The sequence below is a fragment of the Podarcis liolepis genome (assembly GCF_965112155.1).
Source record: "Podarcis liolepis genome assembly, chromosome: 5".
In the NCBI taxonomy this organism is placed as follows: domain Eukaryota; kingdom Metazoa; phylum Chordata; class Lepidosauria; order Squamata; family Lacertidae; genus Podarcis; species Podarcis liolepis.
In genome coordinates this window covers 93,016,484-93,037,767 of record NC_139556.1, presented here as the reverse complement: position 1 = coordinate 93,037,767, position 21,284 = coordinate 93,016,484, and the positions used below count along the sequence as shown (strand labels likewise).

At 42.5% G+C, this 21,284-nt stretch overlaps 1 protein-coding gene across 7 annotated transcripts in view; it reads right to left on the bottom strand.

The window, feature by feature from the left end:
• FXR1 (FMR1 autosomal homolog 1) overlaps positions 1-17,111 on the bottom strand; it is a 32,785-nt gene extending 15,674 nt beyond the window's left edge. For 2 of the 7 annotated variants that reach the window (XM_083504161.1, XM_083504165.1), the window contains exons 1-5: positions 16,219-16,568; positions 5,473-5,525; positions 4,345-4,438; positions 2,696-2,767; positions 847-995 (exon numbers count right to left, since the gene is read on the bottom strand). In XM_083504161.1, the coding sequence (XP_083360287.1) occupies positions 847-995; positions 2,696-2,767; positions 4,345-4,438; positions 5,473-5,525; positions 16,219-16,269 (419 nt within the window). In that variant the 5' untranslated portion in view covers positions 16,270-16,568. Of the gene's footprint in view, positions 1-846; positions 996-2,695; positions 2,768-4,344; positions 4,439-5,472; positions 5,526-16,218; positions 16,672-16,710 lie in introns of those variants that run through there. The other 5 variants (XM_083504160.1, XM_083504164.1, XM_083504162.1 and 2 more) reach the window with 5 other exon arrangements.
• Between the last annotated feature and the right edge of the window lie 4,173 nt (positions 17,112-21,284).

Sequence of the window (21,284 nt, the reverse complement as noted above, 5' to 3'; positions counted from 1 at the left end):
GTGATATTCCTGTTATGTTAATTTCCTCTTCCTTGAATGCTGAAGCTTGTGAGACTGGTGATCCATCTTTACCCACCAAACTAATGACCATTAATAAAAAATGAAACTCCTACTTGAAACCCAGTCGCCTGTTGCTAGGGTCCCTTCCTATTTCTCCCTCTTCATGCCTCTCAGCAATTTCTGTTTTCTGCCACAATAAAAATCTAGTCTATGGCCTTTGAATTTCTCACCCACTTCTCCCTGCTACAGGCATACATCGCTCTATTGCACTTCACAGATATTGCTCCTTAAGAGGACACAGGTGCAGCTGCAGGCAGACTGGCCACATCCAGGGGAAAGAAGCCCCCCAACTGCTGCCACCCTTCTGGCCACAAGAGTGGAGCTGGCTAGGGCTGGAGCCAGGTTTTTCCCCTCCTGCCCTGCAGTCAGGGGGGCCTGGCTTAATAGACCATAGTGTAAACATAACTTTTATATGCACTGGGAAACCAAACAAATTGTGTGACTCGTTTTATTGCGGTGGTCTGAACCAAACCCACAATCTCTGAGGTATACCTGTACTGAGAAAATCCTGCTGCATGTCTAGGCCTTCCTATCCATCTGTCTTTCTTAAAGATTCAGTAAAACAGAGTCACAGCGTCATCTAATGCATGTCTACTTGGAGGTAAATCCTACTGAGTATAATGGGAACTATTCCCAGGTAACTGTGTACTCCATCTTTCATCTGTCCAAGACTTCAGATGATTTTTTTTATTTCAAAAAAAAAAATCAGCTTTAGGTTGTTTAAAAGAAAACCAATTTTTAGATAAAAGATAGCAATATAATGAAATTTTAAGAGTAGTCACTCACGCTTCTCTTAGATCTTCAGGAACTTCTACTGCACACTTGAAGAATGTGTTCTTGTTAACAGGTTTGTTTTGATTCACAGGCCGAAGTCGTTCAAATGTCACTATTTCATTGTAAGTGGCATCACAGGCAGCATACTCAATGACGTAGAACTAAGGACAGATTAGAATTATTTTTTAAAAAACAATCTAAAGGGCACACATTTGCCCCCCGAAGACCTCTAAAATTATTGGACCCAAAAATATGCAGAAATACTTATAGCAGTTTATCATCTCCATAGTGTATCATCCTCAAAAAACACATGCCTCAGCTTTGTTGATATACTGCATTTTATCACAGCCCTCCAATGTAAGGGTGGCATACATCAACAATAAGGTAAGTTGGGCTAAAGTGTGCCGCTGGACAAAAGTCGTCCAATGGGCTTCCTTGATATGGGGGGGGGGGGATTTGAACCCAGGTCTCACCAATCGTAGTGCAAAACTCAGCCTTTATACTACATGAGAAACAGGAGCATGGGGTTTTTGAAGCCCTAAATATAAGGAAGCAAAATGCATTATCCACCTTTGTCAACCTGGTATCTTCCAGATGTTTTTGAACTACAACCCCCATCAGCCGCAGTCAGCACAGCTGTTGTAGTCCAAAACATCTTAAACGCACCAGGTTGACAAAGACTGTGCTATAGGGACAAAAAGGTGCAACATTGGGAAATGAACTGTTATGGAAAACAGAGTACCCTGGGGTGCCTTGAATGATGCTCAGGGCAACACTGGACTCTTTCGCTCTTTCCTTCCCTCCCTCCTCTGATGCCCTCTTGCATCTCTGCTTCCCTGGGGTTTGCACAGCTGGCTATTGCAGCAGCCCTGGCTGTAAGCTGTGCAGGCAAATGGTGCCTCTGGGAGGCACACCTCTTTGGGGCAGGGGGTGGGGAAGCTCAGAGATCAGGGTCGGTAGCAACGGCTGCCCAGAGGGCTCCCAAGCAGAGGGGGAAGGAGAGGAGGCTGAGGGAACACTCCACAAGGGAGGGTGTTCAAAAAAGGGTAAGAGGCTGCCAGCTCTGCAGGCAAGGGGGGACGTAATTGAGCTCCTGCGCCTCACAGGGATGCCGCAGAAAGAATGTAGTTGGTTAAGGGAGCCGTGGACTCAAAAAGATTGAAAACCTCCAAGTTAGAGGGCTGCATTCAACTAAGGCATACTCAGAGCAGGTTCACTGAAACCCATGGACTTAAAAGTAACAAATCCATTGTTTTCAATAGGTCTTCTCTCGAGTATGACTTAGCTGGACGCAACCCAAAGAACACTAAATAGTTAGCATGATAAATATTTGAATCATCCTCTTTGCCTTTGCCATTCCACCACCCTCAGGAAGCAAAACTTTCAGCAAATTTAAATAAGAATACAGTGGTGCCCCGCAAGACGGAAAACTCGCTAGACGAAAGGGTTTTCCATTTTGGAGGTGCTTCGCAAAACGAATCTCCTATGGGCTTGCTTCGCAAGACGAAAATGTCTTGCAAGTTCCTGCGGGTTTCCCCCCCCCCTTTTTTCTAAGCCGCTAAGCCACTTATCAGCTGATCCGATAAGCTGATAAGCCGCTAAAAGCCGCTAATAGCGCTAATCCGCTAATCCTTCAATGGGCTTGCTTCGCAAGACGAAAAAACCGCTAGACGAAGAGAATCACAGAACGGATTCTTTTCGTCTTGCGAGGCACCACTGTACCCAATCCCATCCATTTTGGGGAGTGTATGTAAATAGGTTACTAGACTTGCATACCGTAGTTTATTTTTTGGAGTGCTCTTGTTTATAACGTCCTACACAGAGGTTTAAAACTTTCTTAGGTTTAATGCTTTCTACTTACCTCCCCTTTCATCATTCGAACTTTTGCTAGCCACCATCCACAAGGCTCTTGCTCATTCGCTCGTGAATACACCTGGGGGGGAATCATACAGCATATTTAAACCATATTGATTAGAATATCTTTCAATCTTCACAAACTAGCACTACCCGGATTCATTTCAATGATGTTTGTGGACAGCCAACAAAATCATGGCTACTGAAAGCTGGATTTTCTTTTTCTGTGTACACCAGAATTACAAGTATCAATACAAATGCAGGCATAAACTATTCTAAAAGTAAATTCTTTCCCTTAATATAAAATTTAAGATAATCTTGTCTGTCTTCATATCTTTATATAAAACAGAGCAATGGTTCTCAAACATTCTACTCGCAAGGCTCAAATGACACAGCTGAAAATTGTATAGGCTTATCAATCACAAAATGGCAGCACAGGGATGAAGCCAATTACAAAATGGTGGCAGACAGATAAAGAGCTTGGCATAATCTGCTGGCAACAATTTTCTACTGGTGTCCAATTCACCTTTGGAAATAGGTAAAGATGTAAAATTTCCAGAAATTTTGAAGTCATGCCAGGCGGGGGGAGGAGATAGTTTTTTTTCAGAGGAAACACAAATTTCGGGGGAAACTGAAAAATACCCAGTATTTATTTTTAAAGCAGCATTTACAGATCAAAAGTAACTTTTTTACTTTAGGAACATAAAATGTATTGTGTATGACTTTATCGTAAAATACCATATTTGTTATATTGGAAGTAGAGTTTAGTCAAACAATAATTACAAATTGAATTTACTTTTTAAAATGTGTTACAATTGGAGCTACAAACTACTGAACTGTAAGGAACCTAGCATCTCTTTGGTATTGTCAGTTTATGAGTAAAACAAAGAAAATTATTAAGTATTCTCAAAATCACTGCATCTCCTCAGTTCTCCACATTGTCATGCAGACACAAAACCGTGTCATGTTGAAACAAAGAATGGTTTCAAATTGGATGGGGGACCGCATGTTGAGATTCCTGCATTGCAGGGGACTGGACTTCCTACTCTACAATTCTGTAGTTCTATGTCTACGAGCCATAAGAATAGCTGAGAAAAGGGTTGGAGGGGAGACTAAATTTAATGCAGTATTCATAGGATCAGTTTCATTTTCTGAACTATCGCAATCAGTTTCTGTTTCTTCATATTTGTCATTATGTGATGACAAATTTGAGGCATAGACAAGCACGACACAGAACAGAAACAGATCTACCAGCCATGGCAACAAGATGAAGCCCTGAATCCTCCTCCCTTCTTTGGTGACAATGCAGTGCCTCCTAGAGGAATAAATGCACCTTGCTGTTGCATTTGAGAGTTGTGTCCTGTGTGTCTAATTCAGAACTTGTTTGTCCTCACTATACATGGTCTTCCCAAAAAGTATGTTACATAGCTTTCATGAAGAATACATTCTACTTGGTAATAACAACATGCAGACTGACTCCCGACAGCTGTGTAGCTACTGGAAAGAGGGGACTTCTTTAATTTATATCCATGGCACAAGTGACCAAGCATTGCTGTGAAAATTCCATTCATTTTGACATGATTGGTATTAAGGGTCTAACTTGACCAACAGTACCTCTAAAAATACAAGTCACTGCCCATCACTGGATGAACTCACCTCCACTTCATCTCCTTCACCAATTTCTTTCTTGATATCAGGTGGTGGTGGTAATCTTACTTCAATAAAGGGAACTTGGCGTTCTGGTTGCCAGCTGAAAGTTTCAAATTACATCACGGTCAGTAAGAAAAGGTAACCCTGGTTCACAGTTGTAATTTTAAATTGATTATTTAAATACTAATATTGGACACAAATGGAATACTGTCCACACTAATATTAAACAGAGAACCTCAATATTCAAAAGCCAACAACATTTTTGTTAGATTGCTTAACACCACACACTTATATTAACCATCCATGACTCAAATGGTACTCTCTATCCTAAACTATGATGCAAATGATTATGAGCAAGCTGTGGTGAGCCTTGGCTTTATGCGCTCTCCCACTCTCTCATCCTTTGCAGATGAGAAGAGAGCAAACATTTCTGCTTTCACTTTAGAATAAACTAGAGTTCCATATTACATATGAATGCTGGGAACTGTGGTTTGTTCTTACCAAGGTTGGCCAAAAAAATAGGTTCCAATATCAGTTTTACCCTGGTTTAAACAAACAACACTTCTGTGGTATATACAGTGAGGGGGCAAATGGACAAATTTAGCAGGGGATCAAATACTTTCCCCCCCTCACTGTAGATATTCAGCATTGTAATTTGTTCTAAAATGAAAGTGGAAGGTCTCTCTCAAGTATTAGGGTCGTGGGGAAAGGAAGAACACAAGACTGAGACTTGTTGCAGTTTGCTCCCAATCACCTAAACCAGGATAGTGACAGCCAGAGAGGAGAGGGAAATGTTTTCTTCTAATTTATAGAAGGATCTCTGCCTTAAGTCACAGGGAGGCAGCCAACAGAGTGGCTATTTACCAGCCTCCCCATTGTCAACACAGTAAGATCAGCTGTATTTCTATTTAAACCCGTTTCAATTTACTATAGTTGCCAAGACTACAGGACTACTGTGGCTCCAAGAACTTAGCAACAACATTTAAGTGTGTTCTTTCTATTTTACATTCAACTGTATTTGTAGTCAAGTTCCTGCGCTTTGTCTCCATAGTGAACTATGTGTTATGCATTTCTGGGGGATGGCACATTATGTAACTAAATAAAGGGAGTAATATTTTTCAACATAGTACGTACTTATTTTCAAACACAACTGTGAGTGAATCCTCATGAACATCTTTGATGAATCCCTAGAATAAAGTATAAAAATTGTTAAATACTGTTATCAAGAATGATTTTTTTCTTTTGCAAAATGGCACCTCCCTCCCATTAGAATGGTAATTTTAAACGGGAACAATTTTAAAGAAAAAACACAACATGGGTAAATATGCCAAAGACTGCATACAAAAGAGATACTTAATGGTTTGCAGTAGCTTTAAGGAAAAATGGATATTCGTCAATCGTATTATAGAACTATTCAGTTTATAACTATTCTAATATTTACTTCTAGGTAAGAAGGAACAAATATACAGTGGTACCTCAGAGGCTGAATGGAATCCGTTCTGGAAGTCCGTTAGACTTCCAAAATGTTCGGAAACCAAGGCGTGGCTTCCAATTGGCTGCAAGAAGCTCCTGCAGCCAATTGCAAGCCCCAGATGCCGCGTCAGACATTCCAAAGAACATTCGCAAACCGGAACACTCACTTCCGGGTTTGCAGCGTTTGGGAGCCAAAACGTTTGGCTCACAAGGCGTTTGGGATCCAAGGTACGGCCGTAGTAAAAATTAATAAAGGGTTCACTGAGTTTATTAGTAATCTCATCTTCAGCTCAAAGGCTAATTAATTTTGGCCAAGGTATAATATTACAAGAGAAATACTGCTATTATTGTGCAGTTAGCACACCACAGATTACAACATCAGAACTAAGTTAAGGAAACGTTCCACTTTTCCTTTCAGGAAAGAAAACTGCTACAATGATAAGTGATGGCAATTCTAGCTAAATTAAGAGTCCCAGCCACATCGGCAAAGTTTCAAGTTTACTTAAACAATTACTGAAACCACCAGTCAACAAATTGTGTTGTCAACAACTATTTCTATCACTCAGGAAGAGCATGGGAACATGCCCGAGCACACACAATGTGTTTTTCTCCTGCCATTGAGGAAGTGCAATCTGCCCTCCCCTTCCCACAAAGAAATTAAGTAAGATACAAATAATTAATTTTCCACAAATCCAAGTTGCTGCATATCTCTTTTTAGAAATTAAACATTGCCCCAGCTCAGTAGCAAATAGTCCATACATAACTAGAGAACACAGAGCATAAACTCCCTTTTCCCAAAAATCCTGAGTTTTTCCCAACTCCTGTCCAGCAGCTCTTCACAATGATAATACTTCTCCCAATCAAACTCTCTTGACATAGATGAGCTCTTCATTCTGTTCATCCACTTCATCAACAAAGGGCTTCATTTTTGCCAGAGAAGAGAATAGCAGGAATCTGCTTTCAGCATCAAGCTAAAAGGCTACTAGTTTTCCCTCCACTCAAGTAATCCACTTCAAGTTTTCTGGCAGCCTAACTCAGCTGCTGTAATGCAACCTCCTTTTCACAACTCCATCTCCTGCTGCTGTGCTAACAGCTGATCCTACAATCTCAAGTCCATTGACTTTGCCTTAAGCATGTTTCATTCTACACAGGATTGAGCTGTAAGCCTCACAATACATAGCTCAGGCCCCAGGGGCGTTCTTATTCACCAAAATGAAAATCATCCATGCCTTCAAATTCATGGAGGAAAAGGCTGTATCAGTGACTACTAGCCAGGATAGATATGCTCTGCCTCCACAGACTCAGGTCGTACTTGCTGGTTGGCCACTGTGAAAAGAGGATGCTGAACTAGATGGTCATTGGTCCATCACAGCAGGGTGTTCTTATGTTATTAACTACAGTGGCTACATTCACATGTCATGTTAAGTCAAACCTTGGCTTAGCATGAATGCACTAGTTCCCAAGAAATAGGTTTCAGCTAATCTGCTCCTCCACTGCATAAAACAGAAGCAAAAGCTTGCAAACTCCTTCTCATGACCACACCAGAAAAATGTGGGAACTTGAGGCTCACCTAGGCTTATTTCTACCGTGCTGAACGCAACAGTCTGAAGAAGCCCCCTGAGAACCAAGAAGTTTTTCACAGTGGACTATGCTGTAAAATACAACATGTCAATCTTAAAATTATACAAAAACTATAGAGCTTAAAAAGAAAAAGAAAAAAGCAGACTCACAAAGAAAGAAGGGAAAATGTAGCTATCGCTGAGATGCCACCAGAGCACTAAGCAGCAGAACAGGGTCCAAGAGAACATAATGCTATGGATCTTGTCCACAGACAGTATTAAAAACTCAGATATATAATCTAATCGCCAAATGACACCTTAAACCTACATTGCAGTCACCACAGTATAATGCCTAGATAGTGTTGGATTTTTTTGTGGTGGACATTATTGTTATTTTTAATTTCATTTCTATACAGATTTATATTTTAAAGAACAAATCTCAAGCCACTGCACCAAGAGAGCCTACAAGTTGCCAACTTTAATATAGTTGAATGTGCTAAAGTTCTACTGAAACCTATGAGATTTAAATGAATGGAGCTTTGATCAGCTTGTGAACTTCCAAGGACAATCCAGGTAGCCACTGCTGGAAGACAAAATGCTAGATACGGGGTCAGCAACCTTTTCCAGCCATGGGCTGGTCCACTGTCCCTCAGACCTTGTGGGGGGCCGGACTATATTGGGGGGGGGGAATGAACAAATTCCTATGCCCCACAAAAAACCCAGAGATGCATTTTAAATAAAAGGACACATTCTACTCATGTAAAAACACGCTGATTCCCGGACCGTCCACGGGCCGGAATGAGAAGGCGACTGGGCTGCATCTGGCCCCCAGGCCTTAGGTTGCCTACCCCTGTGCTAGACAACATTTATGATGTTCATACAGCTCTTAAACATTCACCTTTGTTTCTGGTCTAACTACCCCATTATCACCCTGTCTCTCACACCTCTCTCCTTGACAAATTATTCAGTTTGTCAACATCAACAAAAATCCCAATGCCAAAATTCAAGCATCTTACATATCCATTCAACAAGAGCAAAAAGGATAGTCACAAATGCAGCCCTCATATGCCCTATACAGTGGTACCTTGGGTTAAGAAAGTAATTCGTTCCGGAGGTCCATTCTTAACCTGAAACTGTTCTTAACCTGAAGCACCACTTTAGCTAATGGGGCCTCCTGTTGCCGCCACGCCGCTGGAGCACGATTTCTGTTCTCATCCTGAAGCAAAGTTCTTAACCAGAGGTAATATTTCTGGGTTAGCAGAGTATGTAACCTGAAGCGTATGTAACCTGAAGCGTATGCAACCTGAGGTACCACTATAGTTTGAAGCTATGGAATGTAAGATATTCCACATATTCAGGACAAATTAAAAAATAGCCCCTCTCAAGCCCTCTGCTCATGCTAAACGGATGGAGGACAACCACAAATAACGACTGACTAGTAAGCCCAGCCAACATTTGTAGATGCCAGTTTGACAACCCACGGTGTACTGAGATTCAACAAGACCTTGTTAAGAACAGAGCAAGTAAACTTAGAATTCAGGGATTTGGAGGGATTTCAAATACACAGTCAAAATCACAGGCTGAAAATAACTTTGCTTCCTCATTTCTTGCTACATTACACGTTTAGAGCTTTCTATTTCTACCTTTAACCAAACCACTAGTGTTCCCTGGGCTGATGTTTCCGTTTGCTTCATAAATTCTGGAGGGGGGGGAAGTGAATCAGGTTCAACTGCCAGCCTGGTTAAGACTCCTGTCTAAAACCCTGCAGAGCTGCTATCAAGTTAGTATCAGCATACTGAGCTAGACAGACCAATGGCTAGACTCGGTATAAGGCAGTTTCCTGTGTTCCTTTGTGGTATGGTGATTAAGAGTGTTGGACTGGGAGCTGGGAAATCAGGAATCAAATATTCACTCACATATGAAGGTCACCAGTCACTGCCTCTCAGCCTAACCAACCTCACAGGGTTGTTGTGAAGATAAAATGAGATGGAGAAAACAATGCATAGGACCTTGAGCTCCGTGGGGAAAGGTGAAATATAAATGTAATAAATAAATAAAGTTATAATAAACTTAGAAGTATGGGTTCAACTTAGTTATTTGTAATTTGATTCTATGACCTTGATGTGCACACACCAGTAAACTTTAGAATCTAAATCAAAGCTCCAACGACGACTCTCAATGTTTGTTTGTGTCACTGGTATATTGGTGTATCAAAGGAGATACTGGACCATAACTGAGCAAATGCGAGGTGGGGGGGAATACTGGATCAATACTGAGCAAATGGGGGGGGGGGGTGTCAGGAAACTGTGTCCTTCAAGACCCAGAATAAATTCAAACATGCATAACTGGGAAGTTATAGCTACAGAACTGTTCATCATGCTTCACATTGCTAGTTTGAAAACACCCCTGCAATGAGCATTCCATAAAAAAGGGGTTTGATCTATTCACGCAAGTGTGCACTGAAACAGGCTCCTCATATGATACTGTAATTTCCACATAAGAACTATACTATCTCATTTATGCACATCTGATCACTTTATGATAAAACATGAAGCATGCCAAGTTTCTCAAATAAAAACAAGTGTATGAATTCTATACTGATCAAGAATCAGTATAGAATGAAATTTGTACTATGTTGTACTTGGCAGGAGTTCAACCAACATAAAAGCTTTAATGATCTGAACAACGAAGAATTTGACAGTTTATTTCAGGAATGGAAAGGCTTTGCCCTTCAGATGTTGTTGGATTCCTCTTCCCATCACCATTAGCTTAGATCAGTGGTGTCCAAACTTTTTTCAAAGAGGGCCAAATTTGATGAAGTAAAGGGTCATGAGGGCCGACCAAAGGGCCAACCAAAGTTGGTGACCTTTTCTTAGGATTGAAGTTGTTGAGGTTTTTTTAGGATTTTAGCCCACAAAATAAACTGCCGCAGGGGCCGGATTGAACAGCAGGCCAGATTAGGCCTCCAAAACAGACTTTAGTCAATAGTCATGGATAATGGGAGTTGTAGTCCAACATCATCTATAGGGCCACAGGTTCCTGATCCCTGGTTTAGCAGATTCATTTTATCAGAAATCAATGTCACATCACAAAGTCCTTTGAAAAAAATCATAGCTATATTGAGACCATTATTTTGAAAACCTCTCCATTTCTCTGAATATGTTAGATGTCCAGAAAACTATTCTTATTATGCTACTTTGTACACTGGGATTTCAAACTGATTTTTCAAAATCATAATACACCCAAAGGAAAAAATAGTGTTGTACAGTGGCATAACACGAAATAAAATATTTAACTTCCTATTTTCTCAAGAGCCTCTACTATCAAAACCAGATAACCTAAAATAAGCTTACAGCTATGCAACTTGCCAGTGACTATAAGATAGCCAAGTAAAGCTCAATCCAAAAGAGATATGACTCATGGGCAGCAGAAAGTAAAAAGTACTGGTAAAGAACAAATACAGCTCAAAGTAACCACTGGAAGCAGATATTAAAGCATAGTTCCAAAATTGCAAAAATCTATGTATCATTTGAACTTGACAAAAATTTTGTGCCTTCTTCCATTGAGTATGACACTGTCCAGTTTCTAACCTGCACTAATTTAACAATGGCTAGTGCAATGCAAGCCATTTCATTGCAAAGTTCTTCTGAAATTGTAAACATCATCCAATATTAACACTGGATTTCCCATAACATTTTTGGCAAAAGTTTGTTCTAAAACTCTGATTTCACAATTCTTGACAAAAATAGTCAGTCCTTTGTTGTTGGCATCTGTCTATCTCGGTATACAATGGAAAAAGGTGCAAACTCAAACTGTTGAGAGATTTACACCACCTGCTGTGGCTGTTGAGAATGATATGGCAGAGACATATTATACTGCAGCTGGGGCAGATGAAGGCATCTGATTGTACTGCTACAGGCACACCATGGTATGTCTTCCATCTGCACTCCTCCCTGCAGTCATTCCTCCTTTGGTCACTACTGTGGTATACAGTGGTGCCCCGCAAGACGAATGCCTCGCAAGACGAAAAACTTGCTAGACGAAAGGGTTTTCCGTTTTTGCGTTGCTTCGCTAGACGAATTTCCCTATGGGCTTGCTTCGCAAGACGAAAACGTCTTGCGCTTTTTTTAAAAAGCCGCTTGAAGAGGCGCAGTTCCGACGGACCGTGCTTCGCAAGACGAAAAACATCACAAGACGAAAAGACTCGCGGAACGAATTCTTTTCGTCTTGCGAGGCACCACTGTACAACCTGACTGTTCGCCTCCAGGCACTGTGGTCTTCTGCAAGGGATTCAAGTTTGCAGACCTCTTTGTAATGCAGAGAAGGTACTCATGAGAGAGTTGGTGTTCTTCAGTTCATCCAGGGAGGGAGGGAAATCCATCTCTTCCAAGAAAGGCAGAGTCTGGATGCTATCAACTGCTTTGTTGGAAACCATGTTTTCCTGGGAGTACAGTTCTTGATAGTGCTCTGCCCATCACTTTATCTCCCAACAAGGTTTTCAGTGGTGCAGTTTTCCTGCCTGTTGGTCCAAAGGCTGTCTTCATGCCTTCAAAATTACATCTTGTGATGCTTGCCACACTAAGAAAGGCAAGAATTGCTAAATAATGTGCCAATATAAAAACACTACTAAAGGTAATTTTCTGGAAACAGAGTAAAATATTCCCCAAGGATCTCAGTAGCTTGTAAATGATTATAAACTGGCCACTGTACACAGAGGAAAAACCTGAAAAGTACTGATATTCAATCTGACTTCGGAAGAGTACATAAGAAAAGCCTTGCTGGATTATATCAGAGGCCTTTCTAGTCCAGCGCTGCTTCCCATAATGATCAACCAAATGCCTATAGAAAGTCCACAAGATGGATGTTGAGGGCAACAGCCCTCTATTGCAATTGTTCAACAGCAACTGGTATACTGGAGGCAGTATACAAACATAACTAGTAGCCACTGAAAGGCTTAACCTCACTAGAATTTGGCCAGTCCCATTTTAAATTCTTCTTAAATTGAAGTTGATGCTAGTGTTTCCAGTCAATTTTAACAATAGTAGCACCACAGAGATTTCAGTGCGCAGGCATACCAATTCTTGAAAGTACCAATGGCAGTGTCAGAAACTCATATATATAAGCTAGGCACCAAATGGCTCCTTAAACTAGGGTTAAAGTTGCCAAAAAGGAATGCCTAGTTGCCATTTTTGGAGCAGACAGCTCAAAAGTCATATTTTGCAATACGACTTTTTGGTTCCTAAAGCTCATTCTGATTGTGAAGATAAAACAGGCTTCCTCAACCCCGGCCCTCCAGATGTTTTTTGAGACTACAATTCCCATCATCCCTAACCATTCCTCCTGCTAGCTAGGGATCATGGGAGTTGTAGGCCAAAAACATCTGGAGGGCCGAGATTGAGGAAATCTGAGATAAACTATAACTGACAGAATTCTACAGGATGTTTTCCTAGTGTATGAAAGCAGTCCAGATCCGAGGATCCCCCAGGCATGCACCTCCAGATGGTGGAGACGTCAGGCGCCATCCTGGCATCTTCACTTGGTTGCAAGTGGTTGATAGCAGGTGCAAAATGCGTCTGGCACCTGGTGAGTTTCGAATGCTGGTGCCAAGTTATTGCTACAGGGTTTCTAATGCTAGCTTCAATTTGAAATCAAAAGTACCTGCATCAACTGAAAAAGTAAGTCAGCTTTTTTTAAATAACTGGAGACCAGTCCACACCAGATTAAAAATAAATAAATAGCAACCATCTTTAACTGGAAATAAATAACTGTTGATAGCTTCCATATCCATAAACTATATTTCTGGTTATTTATTCATTGTTATAACAGGTGGGAAACTTGTGATATGAAGTATCAGATGTTGTCAGATCCCCCAATTCTCATCACTCCAGCCAGCATGACCAAAGGTCAGGGATGATGGGGGATGTGATCCAATAACACCTGAATAGCCACAGGTTTCACAGCCATGTATTAGGTCATGAACAAATCAAGCCCCATATGGCAGCTTACTAATAACGGATATATTTTTAAAAATTCATCCATCTGAGCGCTCTGAAGCAATTATTGTCCAACAGGTATTGTTGGACTACAGATCTCATTGTCTCCAATTACTGGCACACTGACTAGGGCTGATGGGAGTCAGGAATCTAACAATATCTAAAGAGCTACAAGTTGCCCATCCCTGTTGTAGATAAACATGCTGGGTGAGGGAATCTTAAATAGCCATAATTTTCAAACAAGAATCTACAAGCAAGTATAGTCACATGGATTTTGCATTCTGTCAATATATCCTCCCAGAGTTATTCAGGAAATTAAAACAGGATGGCCTGCATTCAAATGGAGGATTTGGAATTATTTTTGTGTCAGTCACATTTTTATTTTTTATATATAGTCACTAGCCAATATATGGTAAATCACAAAAAAGAAATCCAAGAGTAAGTTAAACATATAAATTTCCAGATTTGCCAACTATCAAAATTGTAAGCTCTCCAATTCTTACACGGCCTATCAATATCGGAACCTTTTCAACTTGGATCCCAGGCCCACCTATAGGCAAAGGGCTACTTACAACAGTAGCTAACAACTCCACAAATGCTAAATGGCGATGTCTTAAATGCTCTGGAAATCCTGGCTTTACATTAGCAGCAACTAGGCCCAAGCAATGTTCAATTTTAAAATGGTGCTGTGATCCATGATAATAACCATATATGCCTGGTATGTGACTGCCTGCAGCAATTATCACTGATTAAATTCAGTCTCAGTGAGACCTTGTATTACTTTTACCACCAACAAGGAGTTCCAACTATTATTGCCAGTAGACTTACCATTCTGAAAACAACACTTTCCTCCTCCTCCCATCTGCACACATGAAAAAGCAGAATAGAAAACTGACTTCTTCAAAAATAAACGTTTGTGCTAGCTGAGCAAGGAAGCTTCAAGGCCAAACGGATTCAGCAAAGTATAAACATAATTTCATCACATGTACATACTGAAGTTGAACAAAATTTTCAAAATGCTGAGTGAAAAACTTTCACTTAACATGGCACTAAACTTGAACATTCTAACCTTCTTACATATAAACTGATGTTGTCAAATCACATCTCTCATCAAGCCTGCAATTGCTGTCTTTGAAAAGTCATCCACGTATCACAAAAACGAATTCCAAATTTTTACTATGACTTTGCATTTGAAAATATCTTAAGATATGCCTTTCAACACTCCTGGAGTCACAAAACTAAAGTATGGCACAGGTATGTTGCACAAGGTCATAAAGAAATAAAATGGCAGGCAAAATACTTCTCAGAAATTCCTGACACCACTAACCAGTAAAAAGGCCCTACTGAGAAAATATATAAATTTTAGAACAAAGGAACTGCCTATATTCTGATATATTTGTAAAGCTTATACAATACTTTAAATTTCTTTATTCCACAGATGAAGAGTAGGATCCATGTTGATAAGTATATGAATTCAAGTACAAAATGCAAATGTAGTGTAATTAGAGTTTCAAAACTTTATTACAAGGGAGTCCCCCTCACCTTAAGTTTTACAAAATTGCCATTGGTATTGCATGGAATGTCAACTAGCAACAAACTTTAAATTCCCATCACATTTACATGAGTTATACTTGCCACAACACCCACCCAAAACACATAGTGAATAGTTTTGTTGTAATTAGCATACATTTATGATTAAGTATAAATAAAACTTTCACAGTGCGCAGATAAAACTGTAATTCACAATGCTGGCTCCTATCAGTGCTCCTGTAGAGGAACAGAGGCCTCATGCCATAAAAAGGTCTAGGATTTTCAAGCATCCAAGGCTTGGCTTAGGGAGAAAGACTGACAGCAACAGCTGAGAGTATCCTGTATTGATCCTGTAACATCCTGGCATACCAGGGAGGGTGGCAGTGAAGAAAGCTTTCTGGTGACATAAATAAACTCAAGAGTCTGTAAAAGTATTACGGTTGTCGTGCATTCCTAACTTTATGAAGGAGTAGCATATTTAAAACAGAATAACCTGCATTTTGGGTGAAGAATCCCATACCTTTCAACCTACCTCTAGCCCTAGCTTGCACAAATGTTCTCTAAAACCCAAACCACAGAGGTGGGTCTACTTATCACCAGAGGTGTGACTCCATGCTGCCTGACCTGAATCTAATATTAGTAAAGGGATATAAAATGTATTTTGACTCACAGCAGAGGGCACCCCCACAAGTGACTCATAACACCCCCACCCCACCCGTGTCCTACTTGGGGCACTGAACAGAATGAACACACCACAGTAAAATAAAATTAAGGAGCTCCCTTTCTCACCCCCCACTTTTATCAAGGTAACAAGGCCAAAAAAAGGCCTTCCAACACAAAACCCTCCAAAAGAGGTTTCTCAAGGTGCTTCACAAAGTCAGCCCTGGCCTGCCCTGTCCCGGGAAACGAAGGGAAGCCCCTTCGCACGTTACACCGTTTTCCAGGAGTGTCCAAAACGAAAAAAGCGTTACCTCAACACTGCGGGGACACGTAACGCACCCAGAACTTGGGCTCTCCCCACGACCTCTCCCCTCACCCGTGTCCCGCCCACAAGCCCCTCCCAAAAGCCACACCGCCCCGCACCCCTCGCCTCACACACCTTTTATCCTCCCAACCCACCCACCCAAAAAAAGAAACCGCTCAACCTTCCACTGTCTGCCCGCTCCGGCCTGGGCCAAAGGCTCCCCCGCTCCCCGAGGGTGGCTGCCGAGGGCCGCCCTTCCGCCCACCCCTCCGGCCCTAGCCCCGCAGTAACGGGCCGTACCCCGTCCCCCCGCCGAGGCCGCTCCTCCCCGGGCTCCCGGCGGCTAGAGGGCGAGGCGTACCTTGTAGAAGGCCCCGTTGGAGCCGCGCACTTCCACCGTCAGCTCCTCCATGTTGGGGCCGCAAAGGACGCCGGGACGGGCTTCTAGAAACTATCTCCACCTGAGGGGGAGAGAGAGAGAGAGCGAGAGACTGGAGGGAGGGGAAAGAGGGAGGGACGGGGCAGCCCTCGGGGCTTTCCCCCCTTCCTCACACCCGACGCAGGCCCAGGGCCGAGGGAGGAGCGGAGCAGGCGGGAGGAGGAGGGCAGGGGGCGGGCGGCGCCGCCCTCGAGTCTCAGCCGCCGCCGGCGAGGCGACTCACGGAGGCGGAGGGATCTCCGCTCCCTCAGGCCTCACCGCCCCCACCTCCGCCGCCGCCTCGCGCGCGCCTCAAGGGCGGGCGACGCCTCCTCAGGCCGCGAAACGGGAGAAACAAGATGGGGGACGAGGGCTCGTTTCCCCCGCTCCCTTGGAGAGGCAGGAGGCGGGCGTTTTGTTCTTATTTTATGCTACCTTTCCTACTAAGCGGGGCTTGCACCGCCTCGTCGTCCTCCTCACGACGTCCTTCTCCCGCTTCTTCGCGCACACGCGAAGAGAAACACCGCCTCACGCGACGGTTTGCTCCAGGAAAGCCCTCGCAGGCGGGGGCGGCGTGTGGGGAAAAAACGCTGGTTAAAGGCGCTTTGAATCAAACCCGAAGGGGGAACAAGGGTGGGAACCGCGCGCCCACATCTATAGAGGCGCGGCCGCGGCGCAGTCGCTGGCCCCGTGACGGGAGATAAGCTGCGTTCAGACGTGCACGCAGAGGTGCTGCCTGTCCCCGCGCGCTGATGGGCCGTGGGAGTTGCCGCCGGCCGCCGCGAGAAAGCGCGAGCGCGCAAACACGCCAGGCTGAGGGCAGAGTCGCCCTGGCCCAAATGAGCTGTTAGCTTTGTTGACACGCAAGATGAAAGAGTCGTTGGCCACCTGCAAAGGTGTCTAGGCCAGTACCGTGTTTCCCCGCGCACAGAGACCAGAGGTTCACCAGCCGGACATGGAGGCAAGAGCCCCCAACCTGAATGTAATCTGGGTGTAAAGCCAGGGGGGAAAGCGGGGCGGGGTCCGGATCCAGCTGATCTGCTTTTCAATGATAGTGTTCCCTTGCTTCTTTTCACTAAACGCACCTGAGATTAGCGAGCAAATCCATCGCAATGTTTGCATACGTGCACTTTGCGACTGCAAGTGGGGCGTTGTACTCCATACTCTGCCATGAAACTCTGAAACTTCTTTAAAAAGAGGCTCTCGGAAGCATCTTGGCAGCGTTTTGCGGAGATCACTCTGCCTGGCCATGCTAATGTGCACGCAAAAATAATCTAAAACCTGCAAATAATTAAACCGAGATAAACCAAAATGCCATCAGAAGAATTCAAGTAAAACAGATGAGAAAAAGCTGAAAAGCTTGAGAGAAGAAAAGCATTGAGGGAGAGTAGTATTGAACCCCACGGAGCACATGCTGCTTTTTTTTAAACCACACAATAGAGTTGTTCCTGGTGCAGTAGTAGTGGGGAAAGGCCAACATTATAATAAAAAAGTAGAAGAATATTTGCTGCAATAAGGCCCACTGTTACTTTCGTACTAGTTTTCTTCCCTGCCGTTCACTATGATGCAATGGTGGGCACAAGAAATATTTTTGACGTGTGTTAAAAGTCAACATTTATTTGTCTTATTTCTAGACCATCCATAAGAGATTCTTAAAAAGAATCTAGATAAAAACAGGCCTATAATGCTATTATCAGGGTCAATGAAAAACTAATTAGGTAACTTAATGCTTAATTTAAAGGCGGGGGACTATGTTGCAGGTAGTTATTTGCAAACTATTTATGGTAGATTGTCCCCAGTGGAAATGCGTACAGGTTGCACCTACACCTACAACAGAAAAGCTACTCTTCCTTTGAAAATACAAAAGCCATAAGATTTGAAATTGCTAAGATTCTGCTAATTTAAAAAGAAATTGACAGAGCCATGAGAAGCACCCACAAGGCTATATTTGGAATATTATTCATAGTTCTGGACTGATAATGATAAGGCTTACCTTGGCGTGCTGCAATCTACATGTGTTTTTGCCTGATTAAAGTTGTTTGTGCTGGAAATATAAATGCTGGAGTGTTTAGGAGGCAAAGTGTATTTCACAGGCTGATGTGGAGGGCCAGTTACTGCTGCAGGGAAAAAATTAAAACATTTTGAGGGGACTGGGCTAAGGAAGGAGCAACACAGAACAATTGAAGCTTGAAACATTTATTATACCAAATCCTTTTTAAGTTTACATGATTAATGTACATGTGACTGAATGTGACTCAACAGACTGATGCACAACACTCTTTGCCCGAAATAATAGGATTGAAGTCAACAAGCAGCCTGATTCTCAGGGTTATCAGACTTGCTCTCACTCATGTTCTGCCTAAAAGGAGCAAGGCCTACCCCTTTCCAGAGAATTTCCATAGACTTAAGGAGGCTGGTAGAGAAAGGATTGTTTCAGCGTCCATCTGGAATGCTTCTTGGAACCCATAGACTGGTTTCAGTGGGATGAAATAATTTTAAATCAGCATTATTGTTGACAACCTGTCAACAGCCATTTGCAGGACTGAGAAGCAACATGGGGCAGTAATATACCTAAAATGGCCAATGGTACACATACGCTTGTACATGTCTGGATATCTATGGGTTATTCAATGCTTGGACCTGGTTCACACATGCACAAATATTTCATGATTTCTAATCTCCAGATTTTATTTCACTTTATGATTGGCAGTAATGTGAAGCACTAGTAAAAACAAAACAAAACTCTAATCATCTGCATCCTTACTCACAGAATAAGGAGCAGAAAATGCATTAGTGATCGTGGTGATATAGCCCCAATAAAAATTAAGCACCAAGACTGCTCTGTTTATAAACTAAACTGAATTTGCCCTGCTGTCAAATGTTCCAGGTCATCTGCCAACAAAGTTATAAATTGTGTTCTCCGATTCCACTGGGTTTCTTTTGCATCCTTTGAGCTCTGAGGTTAGATTCTGCTCCAAACTGCAATTTGCACCACATTCCATAATTATCCTAGCTAACTGGGTTTTCAGCCTGTCTCCGAAACACTGGGATTTCCCCTCCCCCTGCTGGGTAGAATTGGTACTTCCAAGCAAAAGTCTTTTTCCAGCATGGGAAATGTTAGTGAAGACTGTAGGAGAGAAATGGCCGAGTGTTAGATGCTGAATACATTAAAACGTTATTAATAAAACTGGGCTAGTAGGAGACTAATGAGAGGAGGGAGAAAAGAGACATGAGAAGGCAGAAATGAGATGGACAATGAATAATAGAAAGGACAAAAGAGAATACAGGGCAGTGCAAGAGAAAAAAGGGCTGAAAATATATTTCTGTGTGCATGTTATATATGTGACAATCTTCCCTTTGAGAAAAGTCAGCATGATCCAGAGGGCTAGGAACTTTAGGGGCAAATCTTACAATTTCTGTGAACTTCCAGGGTCACATCCATATTATTCATTTAAAACACTACTTTCCCCGAGGAATCCTGGGAGCTGTAGTGCTAAGAGTGGTTAGGAACTGCTACTCACAAAGCTATAATTCCTGGCACCCTTAACACACTATCGTTCCCAGGATTCTTGGGTGGGGGGAAACTATGACTGTTAAAGTGGTCTAAAGACTCAGCTATACAGCTGCAAATGAAACGTTTTAAGTGCAATATACAATGTAACACTAGATCAGGGGTTGTCAGGCTGGTCCCTACTGCCCACTTGTGGGCGTTTCAGTATTCTAGGTGGGCGGTAGGGGGTTCCCCGCCACAAGCTGAATCCTTCCATTGAGCACTGGCGGTAATTTTACCATCAAGAAAGATGCATTAGTGGGCAGTAGGTATAAAAATGTTGACTTACCCCTGCACTAGATGGTGATGGCCTGATGGAAAATTCAATGTATTTTAAAAAACACTTTTAAAAAAGCATTTTCAAAATGTTTTTTTTATATGCGTGTAGATTCCACTTAAGAGAGCTTCAAATATTTGGTGAAGATGTGCTGGGTATATTTGAACAAGTCGCTCACCCTCAGCCTCAGTTTCTCAACTGCAAAATATGAAGTGTAGAGGTGGACTTCATAGGGCTTATTTTGCAGTTGGGGAGTGACCATTCAGATTGGAGTATTTTTAGTAATACAATAGGCATTGCCAACAAAGGTCCATATAGTTAAAGCTATAGTTTTCCCAGTAGTGATGTATGGAAGTGAGAGCTGGACCATAAAGAAGGCTGATCACTGAAGAATTGATGCTTTTGAATTGTGCTGCTGGAGGAGACTCTTGAGAGTCCCGTGGACTGCAAGAAGATCAAACCTCTCCATTCTGAAGGAAATCAGCCCTGAGTGCTCACTGGAAGGACAGATCCTGAAGCTGAGACTCCAATACTTTGGCCACCTCATGAGCAGAGAAGACTCCCTGGAAAAGACCCTGATGTTGGGAAAGATGGAGGTCACAAGGAGAAGGGGACGACAGAGAACGAGATGGTTGGACAGTGTACTCGAAGCTACCAGCATGAGTTTAACCAAACTGCGGGAGGCAGTGGAAGACAGGAGTGCCTGGCGTGCTCTGGTCCAGGGGGTCATGAAGAGTCGGACACGACTAAATGACTAAACAACAAGGCATTGTTATGACAACTACCCTAGGATTTGTATATAAATAAACAAATGATGGAGCATAAAATGATGTATGAGGGTGCTCCTTTGTCCAGAGAAGGACAAAAGTCCTTGCTGCCAAGTGCAATTATGTTTCTCCCCACATGGCTGCTGCTTTGGAGAGCAGTCACTGTTTTGTAAAATTTGCTGATTCATATTGCACGTTTTTGGAACATACGGTACATTTAAAGCACCCCACCCCAAAAGAATCCGGAGAACTATAGTTTACACCTCACAGAGCTATAATTCTCAGCACCCTTAACGTACCTTTACACTTCCTATGATCCTTTGGGGGAAATTACTTTACAAAAGTCTTTAAATGTATGGCATGTTTTCAACCTGATATGGTGGACCGGTGCATGGGCTGCACTACATCGAAAGGT